This window comes from Aquarana catesbeiana, linkage group LG11 (genome assembly GCF_042186555.1).
Source record: "Aquarana catesbeiana isolate 2022-GZ linkage group LG11, ASM4218655v1, whole genome shotgun sequence".
Lineage (NCBI taxonomy): Eukaryota > Metazoa > Chordata > Amphibia > Anura > Ranidae > Aquarana > Aquarana catesbeiana.
Genome location: NC_133334.1, coordinates 56,725,812 through 56,750,933, shown reverse-complemented (window position 1 = coordinate 56,750,933; position 25,122 = coordinate 56,725,812). Strand labels below are relative to the sequence as shown.

The 25,122-nt window shown below is 42.5% G+C and overlaps 1 protein-coding gene across 3 annotated transcripts in view; it reads left to right on the top strand.

Annotated features, from left to right (window-relative positions):
- Positions 1–3,445: 3,445 nt before the first annotated feature.
- The window catches only part of SYT9 (synaptotagmin 9), a 305,962-nt gene continuing 284,285 nt past the window's right edge, over positions 3,446–25,122 (top strand). The window contains exon 1 of one of the 3 annotated variants that reach the window (XM_073604460.1): positions 3,446–4,737. In XM_073604460.1, coding sequence (XP_073460561.1) covers positions 4,590–4,737 — 148 coding nt within the window. In that variant the 5' untranslated portion in view covers positions 3,446–4,589. The remainder of the gene's footprint in view (positions 4,738–25,122) is intronic. The other 2 variants (XR_012236519.1, XM_073604461.1) reach the window with 2 other exon arrangements.

The following is a 25,122-nucleotide window of genomic DNA, read 5'->3' as shown; positions in this document are numbered from 1 at the left end:
TCAGCGTGTGCCTGCCCTAAATTCGACAGTTAATCTAATGTTACTATAAAGGAGAGCTGCTGCCTATGGGGATTAGCTCTTTGATATTATGTAAGAAACCCCAGCAGTGTACATACCGCCGTTCATAGGGGGTTGTGTCATGAATTGAGCGTGTTAAAACAGCACCATACTGTTAAAAATTATAAATTTTTGGTAAATTATATTTACATTAATTTCTTTGGCTGTCCTTTAAAACAAAGAAAAAACAAACCATAAATTATATTGGGGGAGCTATACTAAAACTGGTGGACACAGAATCTGGTGCAGCTGTGCATAGTAACCAATCAGCTTCTAGGATTTAGGCCGGGTTCACACTGGTATGACATACGCTCCGACTTTGGGATAACATGTCACATGACGTGTATAAATCATTGGTTCCCTATGAGAGCCATCTTAACTGGTCCGACACAAGTTGGTTCGACTTTGAAAAAGGTTCCTACACTACTTTGGTGTGACTTTGGTCCTACTTCAGCCCATTGAATATCATTCAAGTTGGATCAAAGTCAGATCATCATTTTACCTGATCCGACTTTGACATGTGACTTGTGCTCTGACGATCTTGAAGGGGAGCCCCCACGCTAAAATTAAACAAAAAATGGGGTAGGCTTCCCCCCCAATTCCATATCAGGCCCTTTGGGACTGGTATGGATCTTGAGGCGAACCCCACGTCAAAATTAAAAAAAAAAAACTGCATGGGGTCCCCCCCAAGACCATACCGGACCCTTCTATCTGGTATGGATTTTAAGGGGAACCCTCATGCCAAAATGAAAAGAAATGGGGTGGGTGGGGTCCCCCCCAAAATCCACAGCAGACCCAGATCCCGCCCCCCCACCCTATGTGAATAAGTAGGGGTGACATTGTACCCCTACCCATTCACTCAAAAAAGTGTGAAAAAGAAATAAAAACAGGTACACAGGTTTTTATTAACTACCTCCCACCCGGCCACTGCACATAAACGGCCGGGTGGTCCTTTCCTCGTTCTCGTTCAGGAACGTCCCTCAGAACAAGTGCTCACAGCGTGGCCACGAGGTGTGCTGTGGCTCGATACTGTCATCATTATGATCACAGGATCCAGCTGAGCAGAGATTGGGATATGGGCGCTGTGATTGGCCCTCCCGATCACCTGACAGCTGTGTCCAATCACAGCCGTCACAATGTAAACAGAGACGCGTGTCTCTGTGACAGGTCTCCCAGCCGAGCTTAGTGAGAGCTCATTGCCGGGGGGTGGCGGGGAAGAGGGGGAATCTGCAGATCTGTGACAGCTCTCTGTATGAGGATGATTTTACACAGAGAGCTGTTACATATCACCCCACATACAACACACCAAGCACCACTGATATACCCCTCTCCCTATACACATTTCAGTGTCCCAATAAAAATCTGTTTGTCCCCCATCACCAAATAAACACTAATTTGGGTTATTTTTACCAAAGAAATGTAGCAGCATCATTTTTGGTCAAAATTTATCAAGAGAAATTACTTATTTGCAAAATTTTATAACAGAAACTAAGAAAATTTATTTTTTTTGAAAATTTTCGGTCTTTTTGTATTTGTAGCGCAAAAAATAAAAACCCCAGTGGTGATCAAATACCACCAAAAAAAAGCTCTATTTGTGTGAAAAAAATTATGAAAATGTAATTTGGATACAGTGTTACATGAACGTGCAATTCTCATTCAAAGTGTGACAGCGCTGAAAGTTGAAAATTGGTCTGGGAAGGAGGGGGGTGAAAGTGCCCAGTATTGAAGTGGTTAAAGCAGCTCCAGCGTCTCTTTTCACTCCGATTTCTTCTCTCTCCGGTGATGTCTTTTTCTCTGCCGGTTCTTCTCGCTGCGCTGATGTCTTCTTCCGCTGCCGGTTCTTCCTCCAGTTCTTCTCTCTCCGCTGCCTTCTTCCTCTGCCAGTTCTTCCCTCCCTGTTGTTTTCTTCCCCTGCCGGTTTTTCCTCTGATCTTCTTCTGATGCTAGCTCCCACAGTTGTGCGAGTTCCGCTCTCTGACGATTCTTTTATAGACATGGGGCATGGCCATCCAGTGACGTCACATGAAGACCCCACCCCATTGTGACGTCACCGCCCCATCATGCCCTGGGCGTTAAAATATGTCAAATATGTCAAAGCTAAATTGAGCAAGCTGAAATTAGAAGCTGATTGGTTGCTCTGCACAGCTGCAGCAGATTCTGCGTGCACCAGTTTTAATAAATATCCCCAAATGGGTTTTATTTACTAAAACTGGAGAGTGCAACATCTGGTGCAGATCTGCATAGAAACCAATCTGCTTCATAGAGCGGGTCATACTGCCACAGCTCCTGGGATAAACGTCCCCAGGAGCCTTCAGTCTTCAGTACCACCATGTTGAATTTATAATTGATCTGTAAGTAATTTAAGTGGGCATATCTGATGGACATGGTGAGCTCCCCTTCTGTTAAGGATTAGGTCTTACTACCAGACTATATTGTTTTTTTTTTCATTCTTTGCAGATACGCATCTTCCATCTACTCCTGAGGAATTGGATTGTATGCCATGAAACACGTCAAGTTTTTTGGATGCAGCTTTACTACAATCATGCATTTATACCTTGAACTTTATATATGAATTTTCTTTATAATCATGTATGAATTTCTAATGTGATATATTTACATGGATACAATATATATATTACAAATCAGCTCAATAACATCATATTATTTTTCACTGATTTTTTCCACTATGAGACTTGTATATGTATGAAAAAATGTGCAACCATGTGTATTGATCATTTTACCATTTGAATATCATGTGCTTCATTTAAAGTCCCAGGTCAATGTAATTAAATTTGCGTTGTATTTTTAGGAATGGAGGCACATGACTATAGATGGTGCTCCAGACCACAACTTTATATGTATTGCTTAACTGAACAAGTTGACATTAGATGATGATTGGCTACCATGTCACAGCTGCACCAGATTCTGCACTCTCCAGTTTTAGTAAATCAGCCCCATTGTGTCTGTACTTGCCCTCCTTTAATGACATAATGAGGCTCAGCTGTGTTGTACTGTGTCTGTGCCACCTCCCCTCCCCCCAGCTATGACATGCTAAAATATAAAATTGACCACCTACAGTACTTCTATTTCGTTCTGATTTTTTCCATGTGTTTTTAGACTTGGGAAAAGAGTAAACATTTTTTTTTTCATAAGGGATCCTTTTTCTAAAATGACATTAGGCTCTATTCACAAAACTAACACACCAGGATATGGATCCTTATTCCAGAGTTATTTTCAATGGGAGTTGACATTACAGTCACATTTTTGAAAATAAAGATCCTAATCCTTGTGTGAGTTGAGCTTATTTTATATTATGTTTCCAGGTTAGCAAAGTTCTTCCCTAGGAGCAAATGCAAACTGGTACTGAATATCGGGAGCGTTGTAGAGGCAGGCAGCTCGTAGAGCTATATAGCTTGCTCCACACCCCTCCTCCCATCCACATCAGTCTTTGTAAGAGCTCAGCATCAGAAACACATCCTGAAAACTAGCTTCTATCACACAGAGAGCGCAGGGAGTCGGAGAATGGCAGTGCTGAAGGCTCTTAATTCCATCCACACCAAACCTCCAGCTACAGGCAATGCAAAACTTGGAGAGGAGACCATAAGGAGCAGCTCAGAAGTCTAGAGAGACTTGCCTTTATTCCAGTTTGCATGTAAGCGAGTATCAGGTTCTTGACTCCTCTCCCTTGTTTGTTGTATGTAGCTTATGAACTCACATTAAAGGATTTTCGGTAAATCTGCTACAGAGAGAGAGGCCGAGAGAGAAAGGGAGGGAGGGGATGAGCAGAGAAAGCTCACTTTCTTAGTCTTCATCTTGGTAGCCTGAGAGGTGGAGCTGGTCCCTTCTGCAAAGTGAGGAAGGTGAGCTCTAAGATAGCAGCTCGTATTCATAGAAAGGCAGGCAGATTCCTCTGGGTGTGAGCAGAGCTTGGTTCAGTTGGGTGGGTAGGCCAAAGAACACAAGTTGGACATGACCTCTAAAGAGTCCAGTTGGCTGGTGGTCAGTTGAGTGCTACAGTCAAGTGGGAAGTAGTGAATTCACCCAATTAGCTTTAGAGAGTTGGGTATGAATTTTTTAGGCAAGTGTGACTTTTGGGTTTTCAAGAGTGACTTTTGGGTTTTCAAGAGTGAGGAGCTCATTTGACTACGTTATAAGGGATTTAGAGATAAGGATGTTAACAGTCAAGGTGTTTTGGAGAAGAACATCTTGAGTTTCGAGGACCAGTTGAAGAGTTTGCTGTAGAGTTTTCTTTAGTCAACTCTTTAGTTCAGTTGGGAGTAGTTCTTGGAGGTGTTATCGATAAAGAGTTCAGTCAGCTGCCATCGACTGGGAGTTGGACTAGGTGTGAGCCCCTGGGAATACGGTGGGTGTGAGCTGTGTGTTCAGTGACAGTGAACTGTTCCTCAGCCCCTCGTTACGCAGCCACATCAAAAGCTGCACCTTGCCCTCTCTGCCGTCTTGGGTGGGGAGGGGTGGAGAGAGGTCCAGCAGAGCAACCCAAGCTCCCGGCTTCACAAGGATGGTGGTAGGAAATGCCTGGAGACAGGGAGCAGGAGATCTGTATGAAAGCGCTCACACTGGTGGCAGACCTGTGCTATAGTGGCATTGTGGAGAACGAGAACTGCCTGGATTTCATCTACTACCAGAGAGAACGGAGCCGACCTCGCTACACTGAAACAGGTAGAGTCAGAAAAGTATCTCTCTTCATCTTCTAGCATGCATTTACATTGGTGTCTTGAAATGAACTATCTGCTTTTTTTTCTCTTTTGCTAATAATTCAGTCTGTAGACTTGAAACTAAGATTAGGCAGCCTGTTGCTGTTATAGACTTAGACCCCATACACACTATTACATTTTCTGCAGATTTTTATCTTCAGATTTACCAAAACCATGTAGTGCAAGGGCCTGCCCGATTGCAAATTGAAACTCTTAAGGTTTGACCTCATATCATATGGTTTTGGTAAATCTGAAGACAAAAATCTGCAGAAAATCTAATAGTGTGTATGAGGCCTTAGTCCCAGGATATCCTACAGGGTGTGCCTGTTCTGGATTGATGGGACTTGTAGTTCCACCACATCTTGACAGTCAAGCTCGTTAGAGTGTCCTTTACATATACCAAAAAGTATGTAGTACAAAAATGTGTCTGTTCAATGTATATCCAATAGCATGGACCCATGCACTTCATTCTAAGGCCAGGTCCATATGTTGCGTTATTGCACGTGCCTTTTTTTTTTTTTTACATACATTAATGTGCATTCCATTAGCAGCCCATTTAAAATGAATGAGCTAGCAACGCATGGCAATGTTTCAGAAACCGGATCAATGCACCCCAATGCACATCAGTGCGTTGACGCTCGTGGTGCACATTCATTGGCAGTGTATGCTGGAGTGCCATTCTGAATGAATGGCACCGCATCGCACCAATGTGAGTAAAGTGTATTACTGCATGCTGCGGAAACACACACAAATGTGTGCATTACAGCAATGCAATAATGTGAACCAGGCCTTAAGGAGATTGTACAATCAGATTATAACATTTGTGGTCAGATTGATAAGGCAGTGAAAAAAGCAGTGATTATATTAAAGGCATAGTAATTTCATAAGAACCAGTTAGTTGCCTATATGGAAGTGGCTACTATGGATATTTGCACACTACTCTTAATATACATATATATATATATATATATATATATATATATATATATATATATATATATATATATATATATATATATATATATATATATTATTATTATTATATTATTATATTTCTTAATATAAGATTTAAAAAACGGTATTAATTACAGTTACTCTACTGCTCCAACTAAAGATTTAACCTTTGAGATTTTTGATTAGGATAGATTTTGGAGGTGGCCTACCTACCTAGCCTACCTACTTTACCTACGTTAGTCATGTAGCCATTAAAGAGACACTACAGCTACAAATGACATGCTTTATGAAAACAAGATTCAGTTGATCCCTATTGCTTTTATTATACTAGACTACGACTACAAGTTCCAGCATGCACTCCCACCATCAGACTGGGCTTGCTAGTACTTGTAGGAGAACATCAGGTGCTGCAATTTGCCAGAACCTATTGTATGGATTGGCCATAAACAGGTTTGTTCTGTAAAGCAAGAAATAAAGTGTGGTGCCGGACATCAGCCAACCAGAATGAATTTTTCGCTGATCTGATTTCACTACAGCTTATTGGATGTTGTGGATCTCTGCGTGTTACACTTCAACCTCTTTGCACAGCATTATTGACTGGAAAACCTGTAAATTAAGTCACTGTGGTGCCGCAAAATGCAGCGGCAAGATCCAACATGCATTAATAGTTTCTAGTTCGGTCTTGCTGCTCCTTGCAGTTCCACAGCTTCTGAATAGCTGCATCTGTAAAAAGATACAGAGATTCTGGTGTGTCTAAAGTCATGAAAATATTCTGTATTTATAATGTTCTTATCATGATACGAATGCATTTTATTAGTATATTAATGCTGTTACAATTATTTGTATGATATTTATAGAGGTTTAACTGAGAATATAAATGTGATATATTTTTATGGCAATTAAAACTGAACACCAGTATAAGCAATATACATATATATATATATATATATATATATATATATATATATATATATATATGACATGTATGTTCTTGAACCTGGTGTGTTTCGTGTATTTCTTCCAGATTTGTGCAGTAATCCAGTGTAAAACTTTACCTCTTCGCAGGAGCTTTCTGTAATAAAGACCAATCACTGCTGCTCTCTCTCCTTGTGCAGTGTGACTGGTCTTGTCGCCGCCACTCCTGTAGTTTTCTGCAGCCTGTAGTGGTTGGGGTCTGTTGGGTCCCTCCCACAGCTCTGCTACCTGCAAAGGGCTATACACCGATCAGCTATAACATATTAACCACCCACCTTATATTGTGTAGCTCCCCATTTTGTTGCCAAAACAGCCCCGACCCATCAGGTCATTTAAGTCCTGTAAGTTGCGAGGTGGGGCCTTCATGGATCGCACTTGTTTTTCCAGCACATCCCACAGAAGCTTGATTGGATTAAGATCTGGAAAATTTGTAAGTCAAGTCAACATCTCAAACTCGTTGTTGACCTCCTAAAACCATTCTTGAACCAAATTTGCAGGGTCTGCTGAAAGAGACCACTGCTGTCAGGGAACACCAGTTCCATGAAGGGGTGTACTTAGTCACCAACAATGTTTAGGTAGGTGGTTTGGCCAAAATTACAGCCACATGAATTGCAGGACCCAAGGTTTCCCAGCAGAACATTGCCCAAAGCATCACACTGCCTCCGGCGTCTTTCCTTCTTCCCATACTGCATCCTGGTGCCATCTCTTCCCCAGGTAAGTGACACGCGTGTACCTGGCCACCCACATGATGTAAAAGAAAATGTGATTCATCAGACCAGGCCACCTTCTTCCATTGCTCCATTGCCCAGTTCTGATGATCACGTGCTCATGGTAGGCACTTTTGGCTGTGGACACAGGTTAGAATGGGCACCCCGACCGGTTTGCGGCTACGCAGCCCCATCCACAACAAACTGCCAAGCCCATTTTTTCTGCTTTCAAAACATCAACTTAATGGACAACATGTTTACTTGCTGCCTAATATATCCCACCAACTTTCAGATGCCACTGTAATAAGATCATTAAGGTTATTTACGTTATCTGTCAGTGATTTTAATGTTATGGCTGATCAGTGTATACGGCACAATGATAATGTCACTGGTACATTTTTTAAGGTAATAACTGGGTTTACAAAGGCCTTTTAAGATACACAAAGTGGGCGTATAATCTTTGTGGTTACTGTGTATATTTAAATAAATGTTTTTGCACCCAGAGTTCAGCTTTAAAGGGCTACTTCACCCAAAGATTTATGTTTCATTTGTAGGTGGAGTCTGGTAGAGTAACTCTCTGGCATCTTGTAATACTCTAAACACTTCAAGCATACCTCCCAACATTTTGAGATGGGAATGAGGGACACCTACTAGCAAACGTATGTAGGCATAGAACACGCCCCCTGCCACACCCCCTTAAAGGAGAATTAACAAAAACAAAAGGTTAATTAAATCCACAAGAGCTTTTTTTTACCACTACTATTTCTTTATATTGGCTTTTAAAATTTACAAATGCAGCAATTTAGAATTTGGATGAAAGGTTTAGCACTGGGAAACCCTTTTTGAAAGATAAAAATTGCATTTTATATACAACTATATGGATCAGACCAAATTGAGGGACAAATGAGGGGGAACGAGGGACATTGCTCCAAATCAGGGACAGTCCCTCCAAATCAGGGACAGTTGGGAGCTATGCTTCAAGAGTGACAATAGGTCACCGCTACAGTTTTCCAGTTGTGTCGCTGCCCTCCCTGGAGTCTTCTTCAACTACAAATGGGGGGTCTCAAGTCTATTCTGCTATATTCTCCATAATATAAAATGCATTTACAATCCCGGCATTACTGGGGTTCATTTATTAAAACTGGAGAGTGCAAAATATGGTGTATAAGCTTCAATAAGCTTCTAACTTCAGCTTGTTCAGTTAAGCTTTGACAAAAAAACAGCGAGTCTGCTGTCATTGTCTACTATGCAGCAGCTTTCAATTCCAATCAAATAAGCACAGCTCCAGCATTTCTTAAAAAAGAAACAAAAAAAAAAACCTCTGGCTGCAATACTACCTTCTCTGTGGTGCTGTCCTCTACACTAATTCCTTTCCACCACTAGGTGTCATCAGTCTTCCAGGTTAAAAAGCACCCAGCATCATTCGACCCTCTTCCTGTGAGTGGTAGGCATCGTGGTTCCGCTCCCCAGGAGGGTGCCACCTCTGTGCTCCACGCTGTAACCCAAAAATGGACTGAGATTAAAATGCTGCATTCACACTTTTCTGTAGCGGGAACAAGCATTCCCGCTTGTGGTTTTGATTGAGTGATTTGCGCGCGGCTTTTCATGTCTTTCATAGAACAGTCCATTCACTTAATGGGTTGCCCTATGCGCGCTTGTCACCCGAAATTAAGCTTATGCTCCTTTTTGGGTAACAATAGTAGCCCTGTTTTAAAAACTTGCCGTGTTTGCCAGCGATTTGGGAGCGCAGACACAATTGTCCCTGCAGTACCTGTGTCACGCCTTTGGGTGCCATTATTCTTTAACGGCACCCCAAATGCGATGTGATTCTGCCGCGAACGTGGTGATCAGTGCAAAACAAACGTTTTAAAAAAGCACTACGCTTGTCGTCCAAAAAGATGCATGAGCTTTATTTTGGGAGACAAACGTGCATAGGGCAGCTGATGAACTAAATGGACTGTTCTATGTGTGGTGCATGAAATTGCGTGCAAATAACCAAAATCATAATCAAAATCGGGAGATGTGAATGGGGCTCTAATTTAAAAAATCCTGAGCACAGAGCAATAACGTAAAGCAGAGCGTAAAATTATTAGAGGTAAAGATTGCTACAAATTAAAATAAATAAACAACTCAACTTCCACCCTAATTATTATTAATATATATATATTTTTTAATTATAGAATCTTCCAGACCCTGCATAGTTGTGCAATCACTTAGCACTATAGCAGGCTTTTATTAGAACAGCATGCATTTTAATGTTAACAATGTTAAAAGACACAAATTAATGCAGCTCTTTATTCATTAACAAATTAATACATTTAATGCAAGCAGTGTAGGAACCTGAACCATGCAAGCAGTGTAGGAACCTGACTTTGTCATGGTCACCCTTTCACACTACTTGTACAGCAGTGCTCCAACAAGAGAAGTAAATCAGTTAGTTAGTTATCCTGCAGTGCTAAGAAGGGACATGCTGATAGAAGGAGAGAGCGGAGTGACAGAGAGATGAGTTCATCACTTAGCTGCTTCTTCTTTCACTGTCCAGTCACAGGATCTGTAAGCATACCATAACTTTTTGAGATGGGAATGAGGGACACCTATTAGCAAAAGTATGTAGGCATAGAGCACGCCCCCTGCCACGCCCTCTAAAAGGAGAATTATACAAAAAAAGAATATGCTTTTTACCACTACTATTCCTTTACACTGACTTTTTGAAATTTACGAATGCAGCAATTTAGAAACCGGATGAAAGGTTTAGCACTGGGAAACACTTTTTGAAAGATAAAAAGTGCATTTTATATACAACTATATAGATCAAATCAAAATGAGGGACAAATGAGAAGGAAAGAGGGCCAGAGGGACATTGTTCCAAATCAGGGACAGTCCCTTGAAATCAGGGACAGTTGGGAGCTATGCGTAATGGCGCGTGCACACGATAGGATTTTCCCACAGAAAATGTTCTCCGGGAGCTTTTTGGAAATTCCGACCGTGTGTGGGCTCCATCGGACATTTTCCATCGGAATTTCCGTCACACAAAATTTGAGATCTGGATCTCAAATTTTCCAACAACAAAATCCGTTGTCCTAAATTCCGATCGTGTGTACACAATTCCGACGCACAAAGTTCCACGCATGCTCGGAATCAAGCAGAAGAGCAGCACTGGCTATTGAACTTCATTTTTCTCGGCTCGCCATACGCGTTGTACGTCACCGCGTTCTTGACGTTCGGAATTTCCGACAAGATTTGTGTGACCGTGTGTATGCAAGACAAGTTTAAACCAACATCCGTTGGAAAAAAAAAACATGGATTTTGTTGTCGGAAAATCCTATCGTGTGTACGAGGCATAAGTGTTACTGAACCGCACCAGAAAAAAATCAGGTCTGTTGCTCTGCAAGACAGGACTGTGTTGTATGGCAGTGCTGTGTAAACCTTGGAGTTGGATGGACAGAGACAGAAATCCTTTGGTGGGTAATACTGCCCCCATATATGTATTTTAGCTGTGTATTTGCAATAGCTTTTAGTCTGCAGCCCTGCGGCATGCAAGAGGGTAACAGGGGGAGACTGAAGCCATATTTTAAACTATGATTACTATTTAAACCTGATCTCTGTAATAAGCAAATATTGTCTAAATACAGGCGTCATATGTATTCTTCCTTGAATGTTGGGGTGCTTTGTGTATTTCTTCCAGATCTGTGCAGTAATCCAGTGTGATACTTTACAGGAGATTCCTGTAATAAAGACCGGTCACTGCTGCTCTATCTCCTTGTGTAGGGTAACTGGTCTTGTCTCCGCCCCCCCCTGAAGTTTTCTGCAAGCAGCCCGTAGAGGGTGGAGCCTTCTGGGACCCTCCCATGGCTCTGCTCTCTGCACAGTGATGATGTCACTGTTACTTTACAAGGTAATAATTGGATTTACAAGGGTTCTAAACCTTTAGCAGCCCCCATTCCCATAGGGCAAGCAGGCCTACCGGTACTCGGTTGCCCCCAGGACCAATGCTATAGTGCCTGGACACCACGCCGGGGCAGGTGCAAACCGAACAAAGCAAAGAGGTACTTGCGGTTGGCAGACAGGCAGAGTGGTTCAATGACAGTCTAAATAAAAGGCAGGCAGAGTTCAGAGAATAATTAATATCTGGTCCGAGGTCATACACAAGGAAATCCAATCTAGCAAAGCAGGGCAGAAAGACAGATATCGTGATCAGATATTACATACTCTACCACAAGCATGAGACTGCAAGCTTGGCTGGCGTGTATCAGGTTTGGTGTCCACACAGAGTCTGGCAACATCAATCACCTTGCAGGTGGACAGACAAACAAGGAGAATGCCACAGCCAAACCGGGATTCTAGAATGAGGAGCAGGAGCACTAGACAATCCTGGCAGCTTATATCTTTTGTGGATATTGAGAAATATATCCAATTAAAAGTTTTTAAGGCCTGGAGATCTGCTTTAAAGTGAGTGGCTTTGCTTTGACATGTCATACAGATCAGCAAATCTAATGCGATTTGTAACATCACTTCTAGAAAGCTGCAATATTACATAATAATTCTGGAATGTCGATACATTTTAACCTAAATACAGTGGGGAAAATAATTATTTTAACCCCTGCAGATTTTGTAAGTTTGCCCACTTTGTTATGATAGGTGTATTTTAAATGATAGAGACAGAATATCAGCCAAACATCCCCCCCCCAAAAAAAAAACAAAAAAACGCATGATACAAGTGTTATAAACTGAGTTGCAGTTCAGTGAGTAAAATAAGTATTTGATAACCAAGCAAAACATGACTTCGTACTTGGAGGAACCCTTGTTGGCAAGCACAGAGGTAAGACATTTCTTGCACACATCACAGGAGGGATTTCGGTCCACTCTCCTTTACAGATTTTCTCTAAATGCTTAAGGTTTCTTGACTGTTGCTTGGCAACTCGAAGTTTCAGCTCCCTCCATAAATTTTCTATAGGATTAAGGTCTGGAGACTGGCTAGGCCACTGCATGACCTTAATGTGCTTCTTTCTGAACCACTCCTTTGTTGCCTTGGCGGTATGTTTTGGATCATTGTCATGCTGGAAGGTCCATCCACGACCCATCTTCAGTGTTCTGGCTGAGGAAAGAAGGTTCTCATCCAATATTTTACAATACATGGCCCTGTCCATTGCCCCTCATTGCGGCAAAGTCAGCCTGTACCTTTAGCAGAGAAACAGCTCCAAAGCATAATGTTTCCATCTCCATGCTTGACTGTAGGGATGGTGTTCTTAGGGTCATAGTCAGCATTTTTATTCCTCCAAACACGACGAGTCGAATTAATGCCACAGAGCTCAATTTTGGTCTCATCTGACCCCAGCACTTTCTCCCAATCATTCTCCGAATCATTTAGATGTTCATTGGCAAAATTCACACGAGCCTGTACATGTGCCTTCTTGAGAAAGGGGACCTTGTGGGCGCTGCAGGATTTCAATCGACGGCGGCGTATTGTGTTACCAATGGTTTGTTTGGTGACTGTGGTCCCAACTGCCTTGAGATCATTCACAAGCTCCACTCGTATAGTTCTGGGCTGATCCCTCACTTTTCTCATTATCATCCTTACCCCATGAGGCAAAATCCTGCATGGACCTCCAAACCGAGGGTGATTGATGGTGATTTTGTATTTATTCCATTTGCAAATAATTGCTCCAACAGTTGTCTTCTTCGCACAAAGTTTCATGCTGATGGTCTTGTAGCCCATTCCAGCCTTGTGTAGGTCTACAATCTTGTCCCTGATGTCCTTTGACAGTTCTTTGGTAGGGATGAGCTGAACCCCCTCCCTCCCTCCCTCCCTCCCTCCCTCCCCCCCCCCGGTTCGGTTCGGTTCGGTTCGGTTCGGTTCGCACCAGAATTTGCAAAAAAACAAAAAATTTGTGCAAACATGCGAAGACCATTAAAGTCTTTGGGACATGAACGTGAAAAAATAAAAGTGCTCATTTTAAAGGCTTATATGCAAGTTATTGCCATAAAAAGTGTTTGGGGACTCGGATGCTGCCCCAGGGGACATGTATCAATGCAAAAAAAAAGTTTTTACAACGCCCATTTTTTCAGGAGCAGTGATTTTAAGAATGCTTAACCACTTTAGCCCCGGAAGATTTGGCTGCTCAATGACCGGACATTTTTTGCTATACGGCACTGCGTCGCTTTAAATGACAATTGCGCGGTCGTGCGATGCTGTACCTAAACAAAATTGACGTTCTTTTTTTCTCAGAAATAGAGCTTTCTTTTGGTGGTATTTGATCACCTCTGCAGTTTTTATTTTTTGCGCTATAAACAAAAAAAAGCGACAATTTTGAAAAAACACAATATCTTTTACTTTTTGCTATAATTTTCCTCGGTTTAGGCCGATATGTATCCTTCTACATATTTTTGGTAAAAAAAATTGCAATAAGCGTATATATATTGGTTTGCGCAAAAGTTGTAGCGTCCACAAAATAGGGGATAGATTTATGGCATTTTTATTATTACATAGTTACATAGTAGGTGAGGTTGAAAAAAGACACAAGTCCATCAAGTCCATCAAGTCCAACCTATGTGTGTGTGATTATATGTCAGTATTACATTGTATATCCCTGTATGTTGTGGTCTTTTTTGTGGTCTTTTTTTTTTTTTTTTTACTAGTAATGGCGGTGATCTGCGATTTTTATCAGGACTGTGATATTGCGGCGCACAAATTGGACATGTGACACATTTTTGAGACCATTGACAATTATACAGTGATCAGTGTTATAAAAATGCACTGATTACTGTATAAATGTCACTGGCAGGGAAAGGGTTAACACTATGGGGTGATCAAGGGGTTAACTGTGTTCCCTAGGTGTGTTCTAACTGTAGGGGGATGGGACTGACTAAGGGAGGAGAGAGATCGGTGTTCATACTCAGTATGAACATACAATCTGTTTCCTCTCCCCTGAGAGAACCAGGATTTGTGTGTTTACACACACAGATCCCGGTTCTCGCTCTGTCACAAGCGATCGCGGGTGCCCAGCAGTCATCGTGCCCACTGGGCACATGCTGCGGGCACACGCTGTGGGCGCATGCCACTGACGGCACGCGCACACCTCCTACAGTGTTCTAAAGGGCCGATGCACAGTTACGGCAGTTCGCCCAGGGGAGCCAACCTGCTGCAGTACAACTGCGATGGCTGGTCCGGAACAGGTTAAAGTGAAAAAATTAAATATTCCTTTAAATATCGTGCCTGGGGGGTCCCCTTGGTCTGCCTGTAAAGTAGCGCATTTTTCCAATGTTTAGAAAAGTACTGCAGCAAAATGACATTTCTAAAGGAAAAAATGTCATTTAAAATTGCTCACGGCTGTAATGTATTACCAGATCCCGGCAATATACATAAAAAATCATTTAAAAAAAACAGCGTGGGTCCCCCCCCCCCCCCCCAGTCCATACCAGGCTCTTAAGGTTTGATATGGATAGTAGGGTGAACTCCACGCCAACATTTTTTTTTTAAATGGCGTGGGGGTCCCCCCAAGATCCATTCTATGGACGGGGGGAAACCATGCAATTTTTTCCTATACTATACTGGTATGGATGGGGGGAACCCATGCTGTTTTGTTCTTAATTCTGTCATATTCTGCAACTCAATTTATAACATTTGTATCACGTGTTTTTTCTGGATTTTTGGCTGATATTCTGTCTTTATCATTTAAATAAACCTATGATAAAAATTATAGACCCTTCATTTCTTTGTAAGTGGGCAAACTTACAAAATCTGCAAGGGATCAAATAATTATTTTTGCCACTGTAGGCTCATGTCAATGCTGGCCCCACAAACTACTTATCATTGCTCCCTATGCCCCAAAGTATACTGTTTTTTTTTTCTCGAATGACTGAGTAGAGCAGTAGGGTAGCAAAGGGAAGCTGATCATTTGCTTTTGTTAGCATCAGCATTAAAGTGGACCTTTTGCTTTGCCTTAGTGGGAAAAGCATAGGTTTGCTTTGAGACTACTATCTTTTCAATTCTATGGCCAACCTTTCAGTAGCGAGGTCAATTTTAAGACAGATTTATATGCCAGGAGGTTTGGTAGTAATCATAGGACCTATTATGAGCCAGTACACTCCTATTTTAGGTATAGTATGGAGTGTTTTTGTTTTCCTGGTCCTCTGAGCTGGGCAGAAAGTTTGTTTGCACAGTGCTTTGCCATCTCAGGGCTCCTGTTTTGCACATTAACTAATTGTTTGTTTGTGTTGCTGGATAATCCATGCATATTTGAAATGAGAAAAAAAAAATCCTTTCGCAAATCTGCAAGTCTAAGCTACAAAGTGTATGAATCCAAATTAATACATATTACGGGGCCTGTTTTGAAATGTAACACAGAGGAGCAAAAGACTTAAGCTGGCCATACACTAGTAGAATTTCATTCCAACATTTTCATTTTAAAGGGGTCATAAAGGTCTCTTTTTAAATGTTTTTAAAGCAAAATATTAAACGTTATATTTACTTACTCTGTGCAATGGTATTGCACAGAGTGGCCCCGATCTTCCTCTTCTGGGGTACCCCACTGGCGATTTTGCCTCCTCCTCTTCTCTGTGTGCCACCATAGGAAGCCGCTTCCCATTGTGGGGAGGGGGGGGGGCACGTGCATGCTTACTTCCGAGCCAGGCTGTGGGCATCTATAGACACACACAACACAGCTAGGCTACACCCCCCCTGCTCTCTGCATAGGCGTGGGCAGCCCATTGCATTAGGGTGTGCACCCCAAAGCTCAAACACACATGCCTTTCTCTGCATGGCACAGTGAATGAATGGGATGTGCTCTGTGCTGAGAGGCTTACTGTTCATTCACAAATTGAAGCATAGTAAACACAGTTTACTATGCTTCGGTTATGATTTAACACAGTGAGTGTGTTCACTGTGTTCATTTAGAAAAGGAAGGGGCTGTTAAATGACATATTGATTATCCCCTACCCCCACACTTCATCTTGAATCATCCCAGCAGCCAGGGGGGGAGGAGAGGAAAAAAGGGAAGCCAGCAGCACTGTGGTGTGTGTGTGGGGGTGGGGGGCGCAACATGGAGGAAGCCCGGGCAGTAGGGGGAATTAGCACTGGACAGAGTGATTAGGGTGTGCCCAGGCACACCTGGCACACCCCCTGCACACGCCTATGGCTCTGTGCTTACAAGATTTGATTGACAGCAGCAGGATGCAATGGCTCCCGCTGCTCTCAGTGAGTCCTGTGATGGCGGAGAGAGCTGCTGCAGAGGGGCACAGTGCTAGAATGAGTGATGGCTCAGATAAGTATTTAACCACTTGACAACTGGGCACTTAAACCCCCTTCCTAACCAGACCAATTTTCAGCTTTTGGTGCTCTCACATTTTGAATGACAATTACTCAGTCATGCAACACTGTATCTTTATGAAATTTTTGTCCTTTTTTTCACACAAATAGAGCTTTCTTTTGGTGGTATTTAATCACTGCTGGGTTCTTTATTTTTTGCGCCGTAAAAGAAAAAAGACCGAAAAATCTGTAAAAAAATACATTTTTCTTCATTTCTGTTATAATATTTTGCAAATTAGTAATTTTTCTTCATATATTTTGGCCAAAATTTATACCGCTACATATCTTTGGTAAAAATAACCCAAATCGGTGGATATTATTTGGTCTTTTTGAACGTTATAGAGTCCAAAAGCTATGGTGTCATATTAGCAGGGTATTTCTCACAGACCGCATATGCATACCACAAATTACACCCCAAAACACATTCTGCTATTACTCCCGAGTATGGTGATACCACATGTGTGAGACTTTTACACAGCGTGGCCACATACAGAGGCCCAACATGCAAGGGAGCACCTTCAGGCGTTCTGGAGCACCCAGGCCAATTCTGACATTTCTCTCCTACTGTACATGTAAAAATCATCATTTATTAGCTAGAAAATTACTTAGAACCCCAAAACATTATATATGTTTTTTTAGCAAAGACCCTAGAGAATACAATGGCGGTCGTTGCAACTTTTTATCTTGCACGGTATTTGCGCAGCAATTTTTTTAACGCGTTTTTTTTGGAAAAAAAAATGTTTTGTGCTTTACAAAAACCAAAACAGTAAAGTTAGCCCAATGTTTTTGCATAATGTGAAAGATGAAGTTACGCCGAGTAAATAGATACCCAACATGTCACCCTTCAAAATTGCACGCGCTTGTGGAATGGCGCCAAACTTTGCTACTCAAAAATCCCCATAGGTGACGCTTTAAAATTTTTTACTGGTTACATGTTTTGAGTTACAGAGGAGGTCTAGGGCCAAAATTATTGCTCTCGCTCTACCGATCGCAGCGATACCTCACATGTGTGGTTTGAACACCGTTTTCATATGTGGGCGGGACTTACGTATGCGTTCGCTTCTGCATGCGAGCACACAGGGACAGGGGCGCTTTAAAAATTTTTTTTTTTTTTTTTATTGTTCATTTTACTTTATTTATTTTAGTTTGATGCTTTTTTCCAAAAAAAAAAATTTTTGACCACTTTTATTCCTATTACAAGGAATATAAACATCCTTGTAATAGGAATATGGCATGACAGGTCCTCTTTACAGTGAGATATGGGGTCAATAAGACCCCACATCTCACCTCTAGGCTGGGAAGCCTGAAATTAAAAAAAAAAAAAAAAAAGATCCTGGCTTCGATCGTAGCGGTGAGTCGGTAGAAGCACCGCAAGGCGGCGGGAAGGGGGGACGTCCCCTCTCGCCTCCCGTAAGAACGATCAAGCAGTGGAACAGCTGCTATGATAGTTCTCATGGTGTAGGGAATCGCCGGCTGAAAAAGCTGATATCTGAATGATGCCTGTAGCTGCAACCATCATTCAGATATCTCCGCACAAAGTCAAGGACGTTGTATGACGGCCGGCGGGCGGGAAGTGGTTAAAACGCTTTTTTTTTTTTTTTAACACAAAGTTGTCCATTTATACAATATTTCTACCACATAACATGTACATGCCAAAAATGACACCCCAAAATAGATTCTCCTGCTCCTCCTGAGTACGGCGATACCCCATGTGTGAGACTTCCACAGCCTGGCCACATACAGAGGCCGAGTACAGCTGAGCATGGCTCAGCATGGCGGGGTATGGCGGGGTATTGCGGAGTATGGCGGGGTATTGTGGAGTATGGCGGGGTATTGTGGAGTATGGCGGGGTATTGCGGGGTATGGCGGAGTATGGCGGGGTATGGCAGGGTATTGCGGAGTATGGCGGGGTATGGCAGGGTATTGCGGAGTATGGAGGGGTATTGCGGGGTATGGCGGAGTATGGCAGGGTATGGCGGAGTATGGCGGGGTATGGCGGAGTATGGCGGGGTATTGCGGAGTATGGCGGGGGCATGGCAGAGTATGGCGGGGGGCATTGCAGAGTATGGCGGGGGCATTGCAGAGTATTGTGGGGGCATTGCAGAGTATTGCACAGCATTGCAGAGTATTGTGGGGGTATTGCAGAGTATTGCACAGCATTGCAGAGTATTGTGGGGGCATTGCAGAGTATTGCACAGCATTGCAGAGTATTGTGGGGGCATTGCAGAGTATTGTGGGGGTATTGCAGAGTATTGTGGGGGTATTGCAGAGTATTGTGGGGGCATTGCAGAGTATTGCAGAGTATTGTGGGGGTATTGCAGAGTATTGTGGGGGTATTGCAGAGTATTGTGGGGGCATTGCAGAGTATTGCAGAGTATTGTGGGGGTATTGCAGAGTATTGTGGGGGTATTGCAGAGTATTGTGGGGGCATTGCAGAGTATTGCAGAGTATTGTGGGGGTATTGCAGAGTATTGTGGGGGTATTGCAGAGTATTGCACAGCATTGCAGAGTATTGTGGGGGTATTGCAGAGTATTGCACAGCATTGCAGAGTATTGCACAGCATTGCAGAGTATTGTGGGGGTATTGCAGAGTATTGCACAGCATTGCAGAGTATTGTGCTGGTATTGCAGAGTATTGCACAGCATTAGTAGTGAGGGATGGCTGAGCATGGATGGATGGATGTCTCTGTGCAGCGCTGTGGGCACTACACATACAGCCCACAGCGCTGCAGACATCCATCAATCCCCCTCCCCGCTCACAGTGTACCGATCGGTACACAGGAGGGGAGGAGAGGAACCGGCGTCATCAGATGACGCCGGTCTGTTTACATGTGATCGCGCCGTCATTTGACGGCTCGATCACATGGTAAACGGCCGCGATCAGCGGCCATTTACCGGGATCCGTGATGCGCCGGGTCCGGTCACGGATGTGTTCGGGTGCACGCCCCAGGGGGCGCGCGAGAGGGGAATTCTGGGAGGACGTCATAGTACGTCCACCCAGAGTTATCCAACCGCCCTGCAGCCGTCATTCGGCTATGGGCCGGTTGGTAAGTGGTTAAGGGGTGAGGGGGCTGTGATACAAGTACTGGAACATTTTTTACCTTAAAGTGGTTTTAAACCTGAAAAAAAACAAATTAAGCCTTCTACCTGGTACAGTAAAGGATCACAAGTCATCCGTGTCCAGTCTTGCCACAAGTAGTTATCTGGCACTGAGAAATCCTCCCCTCTTTCGCACTGGATTAAAACCCGACACATGAAAAAAATGTGTGTCACCACACCCCCGCTGCTGTTACTGACAAATTATGTATTTCTCTCATGCACGAGCATGAGAGCAGGGGGAGCGTGTCCAGCATTTCAGCAGCAGATTGCTCCCACTTTTTCCTCAAGCTCTGCCAAGATTGGCTGTTCCATGCCTCAGCATAATTGAGCATGCTGAAATCATGTGGTGCCTTCCTTGAGTTCTGATACTGGTAAGGGGGCACGGCCAGCCAATGTGGATTCGTGCCATCCTGCTGTAATTCAGGAGATCCTTCCTATGTCCATGTGCTAAACTGCGTGACTCTGCTTGCCGGGGAAGTGTAGAGATGGGAAGGAAGACCTGTAACGTCACCTCCTGAGCTCCAGTATTGAGACTCGCCCACCCATATCCGATATTGACAGGGCTCATACAAGCTCAACGTTTATTGAGGTCAAATCTGCGTTCGTTTTGGACCACAGTGACGAGAATGAAATGATAAGGACCAGGATGGAAACGTTTTATTGAACAAAACAAATTTCTAACAATAAGGTTTTCGTTTGGTAACGCTCATTTGATCCAAATTCGAATGTTAAAAGCAAACAAAACTTTAAGCTAACTTTGAATGACATTTGTCTAGCCATTGAATGTACTGAGAATTTTCACACAAATTTTTGTACCAATTTTTGTATGAATTTTTGTTTGAAAATCTACTGCTGTAGGGTTTGCCAATTTTCCCTTCTTTTTTTTTTTTACTGAATACAAAGAAAGTTCAGCAAACATATATTAATAATTTAGCAAGGCTCCTCAAAGAACTCTGACCCAGCTCTCAGACACTGTAGAACTTGGGGGATATTGGAGGTATGTCGGTAGTACTTTGAACTTAACTCCAGAAAACCATCTAAATAAAGTTTACCCACCCACCTCTGTTTAAGCCCCCAATAACAATTTTAACACAATTATAAAATATCTTCCATTTATCTAATTCAACTGATATGCTGGGTTCTGAGTATTCTTTATTTACTGCAGAATGGAAGGGTCCTTCAAGTATCTGTGTCCCTTTGTGGTGATATGGACACTTCTGATTGACTTGACAAGGTCCTCACATGGTCCTAAAGACTCAAATGACAATGAGATGGTGTCACAATAGGGGTGACAACAAGACCTGTTTGTGTTAGGCATAGACTGCAGTGTATAAAGAAGTGTCATGTAGGGTCACGTAACAGTGAGTGAGCAAACAAGGCTTTGTAGAGCTTTTTTTTTTTTTTTTTTTTTTTTTTTGCGAATGAGTGTTTGGGAAGATTTTTAACAATTGCTCAGAGATGGGCTTTCAGGTAGTCTGGCCATACATGCTACAGTCTGATTCAGCAATTTGCTTTAGATCTACCAACCACTGTGTAGTGTAAGGGCCTGCCTGATAGGTAGAAAATAGAATAGATGGTTTGAGTAGGCCCTCATATTACATAATTGTGGTAAAGCCATGATCGCTAGTGTGACATGGTCTTAAAACTCAATACACAAACTATTGAGTTATAATTATAATCTGGCTGTACAATCTCCTTAAGATCTACCAACAACTATGTAGTACAAAGACTGGCCTAACTAAATAGAATTTAAATATATAGTCTAAGTAAGACTTCCTTTTCAGTATTGTTCCTATGGGGGGAGACCAACCCGGGTACAGGCACTTAGAGGGTGCTGCGTTTTGACACCTGGCAGTGAACTGACAGATGGAGTGATCTCCACCCAACGGTAGAAGTACAATGTTGTCCCAACTGATGGGTAGAGAGGCAGCACCACAGGAACATGCTCAAGTATGTAAATGACTAAACACCATTGCTGGGGGTGGGGGTTATTGTATTCCTACAGCATTCTATTGACCACCAATACTGGGGGGTGGGGTCTGAGGTTATTGTTACAGCCTGTTGTACTTACTTATAGAACACACTTCAAGAGTCAATTCCAGTACCATCCCCAGTGTGCACGATGGGCAATTTCATGGTTATTATTGTAAATAACTATGATCTATGTGTGGCGAATGTTAAAAAAAATATTCATCCTGGGTGTACGCCACCTCTTCTATTACCTACTTTTTTAAATGTAAAGGAGATTGTACAGAGATTGTGCCTTGAAAAAGTATTCATACCCCTTGAAATTTTCCACATTTTACAACCAAAAACATAAATGTATTTTATTGGGATTTTATGTGATAAACCAACACAAAGAGGAACATAATTGTGAAGTGGAAGGAAAATGATAAATGGTTTTCAACATTTTTTACAAATAAATATCTGAAAAGGTGGCGTGCATTTTTTTATTTAGCCCCCTGAGTCAATACTTTGTAGAACCACCTTTCGCTGCAATAAGAGCTGCAAGTCTTTTTGGGGATGTCTCTACCAGCTTTGCACATCTAGAGAGATACATTTTTGCTCCTTCTTCTTTGCAAAATAGCTCAAGCTCTGTCAGATTGGATGGAGAGCGTCTGTGAACAGCAATTTTCAAGTCTTGCCACAGATTCTCAATTGGATTTAGGTCTGGACTTTGACTGGGCCATTCTAACACATAAAAATGCTTTGATCCAAACGATTCCATTGTAGCTCTGGTTGTATGTTTAGGGTAAATGTCCTGCTGAAAGGTGAACCTCCACCCCAGTCTCAAGTCTTTTGCAGACTCTAACAGGTTTTCTTCTAATATTGCCCTGTATTTGGCTTCATCCATCTTCCCATCAACTCTGACCAGCTTCCCTGTGCCTGCTGAAGAAAAGCATCCCCACAACATGATACTGCCACCACCATGTTTCAAGGTGGGGGTGGTATGTCCAGGGTGATGTGCATTGTTAGTTTTCCGCCACATATAGCATTTTACTTTTAGGCCAAAAAGTTAAATTTTGGTCTCATCTGACCAGAGCACCTTCTTCCACATGTTTGCTGTGTCCACCACATGGCTTCTCGCAAACTTCAAACTGGACTTCTTATGGCTTTCTTTCAAAAATGACTTTCTTCTTGCCACTCTCCCAAAAAGGCCAGATTTGTGGAGTGCATGACTAATAGTTGTCCTGTGGACAGATTCTCCCACCTGAGCTGTGGATCTCTGCAGCTCTTCCAGAATTACCATGGGCCTCTTGGCTGCTTCTCTGATTAATGCTCTCATTGCCCAGCCAGTCAGTTTAGGTGGACAGCCATGTCTTAGTAGGTTTGCAGTTGTGCCATACTCTTTCCATTTTCGGATGATGGATTGAACAGTGCTCCATGAAATGTTCAAAGCTTGGGATATTTTTCTTAAACCTAACCCTGCTTGAATCTTCTCCACAACTTTTTTCTCTGATATGTCGGATGTGTTCCTTGGCTTTCATGATGCTGTTTGTTCACTAAGGTTTTCTAACAAACTTCTGAGGGCTTCAAAGAACAGCTGTATTTATACTGAGATTAAATTACACACAGGAGGACTCTATTTACTAATTAAGTGACTTCTGAAGGCAATTGGTTCCAGTAGATTTTAGTTAGGGGCATCAGAGTAAAAGGGGCTGAATACAAATGCACGTCACACTTTTCAAGATATTTATTTGTAAAAAATGTTGAAAACCATTTATCATTTTCCACTTCACAATTATGTGCCACTTTGTGTTGGTCTATCACATAAAGTCCCAATAAAATACATTTACGTTTTTGGTTGCAACATGACAAAATGTGGAAAATTTTAAGGTGTATGAATACTTTTTCAAGACACTGTATATTGTAACATGTGTGATGAGCTTAAGATATATGAATGTGACCCATTGGCCTTTTCAGTAAGGATTACAAAGAGTGCATGAACTATGGAGGTGACAGGGTGGGGGGCAGAGCCTGGATGTGGGTGGAGGGGGCTGGAGGGGAAACCGCCCCTGGCGCAGCACCTCTACGTCATACATTAGCAGCGGGAGGGGTGGGTCACAGTTCTGCATTTTTGCCCTTAGGCACTGGGCAATCCTGTCCCAGTACTGGTAGGGAGAACAAAGTATCTCGATAACAGCACTTTCAGGAAGTTATCCATGGCAAATTGTCTTCCCTGCTAAACAGGTCAGCCTGCCAACAGACTGAATGCTGAGGGATTTGTACATCACTAATTACTCTCACCCTTTATAAATAAGCCTCTCAGTGTATACGCTAATTATTTTTCCTTTTCCTAACGGTACGTATTAGGAATCGTCTGGGAGTAATCATTTCTGAGGCTAAGTCCTTTACTGTTGTTTAATAAAAGTTAGTGAAAGTTTGGAGCAGATGCACATAACTAAATATTGCTTCAAGGAGCTCCACAGAGGGACAATTACTCATCGCCACAGTCCCATATTAGTAATGAAAAGAAGACATTATAAACGTAATCATTTCCAAGCTAGTATATTGTAGCATTTTACAGCTCATTCAATAACTACCATTGCTTATTAAAGAACTTCATGCAAAAGTAAAATCTTTGTTTAGTCCATATACACAACGTTCACTGAAAGAAGCTAAATAATGTTTAAACTAAGCTACGTTTAATTGCTTTATCTGCAGACATTCTTTATATTAAATGAATTCTTTCAATTAAATTCCTGGTATCCCTGGAACACTATAAGAAGTGCTTATAGATAAGCACGCCTTTGTGAAATCTTCTCGTTTCTTGAATAGTGCTAAACAAATTCCTTTCCTCTGTAATAACAAGATCCATGAATCTTGAAGGCCGTCCTGTGGGGAGGTTGCCTGGGTGAAACTCTCATTGGGACTTCACAGCAAAAGAGGGGGACCTTGATGAAGATGGGAGTGCGCTATTGTGGCTTGGGAGTCTAGCACATCTCTCACCTACTTCCATTTTTGTGCTTTGTCCACAGAGGGAAACAAGCAAGTTCTCAAGCCTAGTCCCCCAGCAGTGCATAATTGCTTTACCTTTCCTCCGCCGCCGCTTTGTTCAGCCACAAGAGGCAAAGAAAATACCCAGTACTTCCACCCACTGTATAGGCCTCCTTTCGCTCAAGTTGGGGTAGGGAGACAGTTTTCAGTCCCCTGTAATCTGCAGTTGGAGACCCAACTAGAACTTACACCGGGCAGTCTTTTAGGTGGAAGCTGAACCGAGTGGTGAGAGAGTAAAAGTATGTACAGTATATGCCACTGGGGAGGGGGTAATAAAGTGAACCCATTGAATTTCCTTTTGATTTTGAGCAAA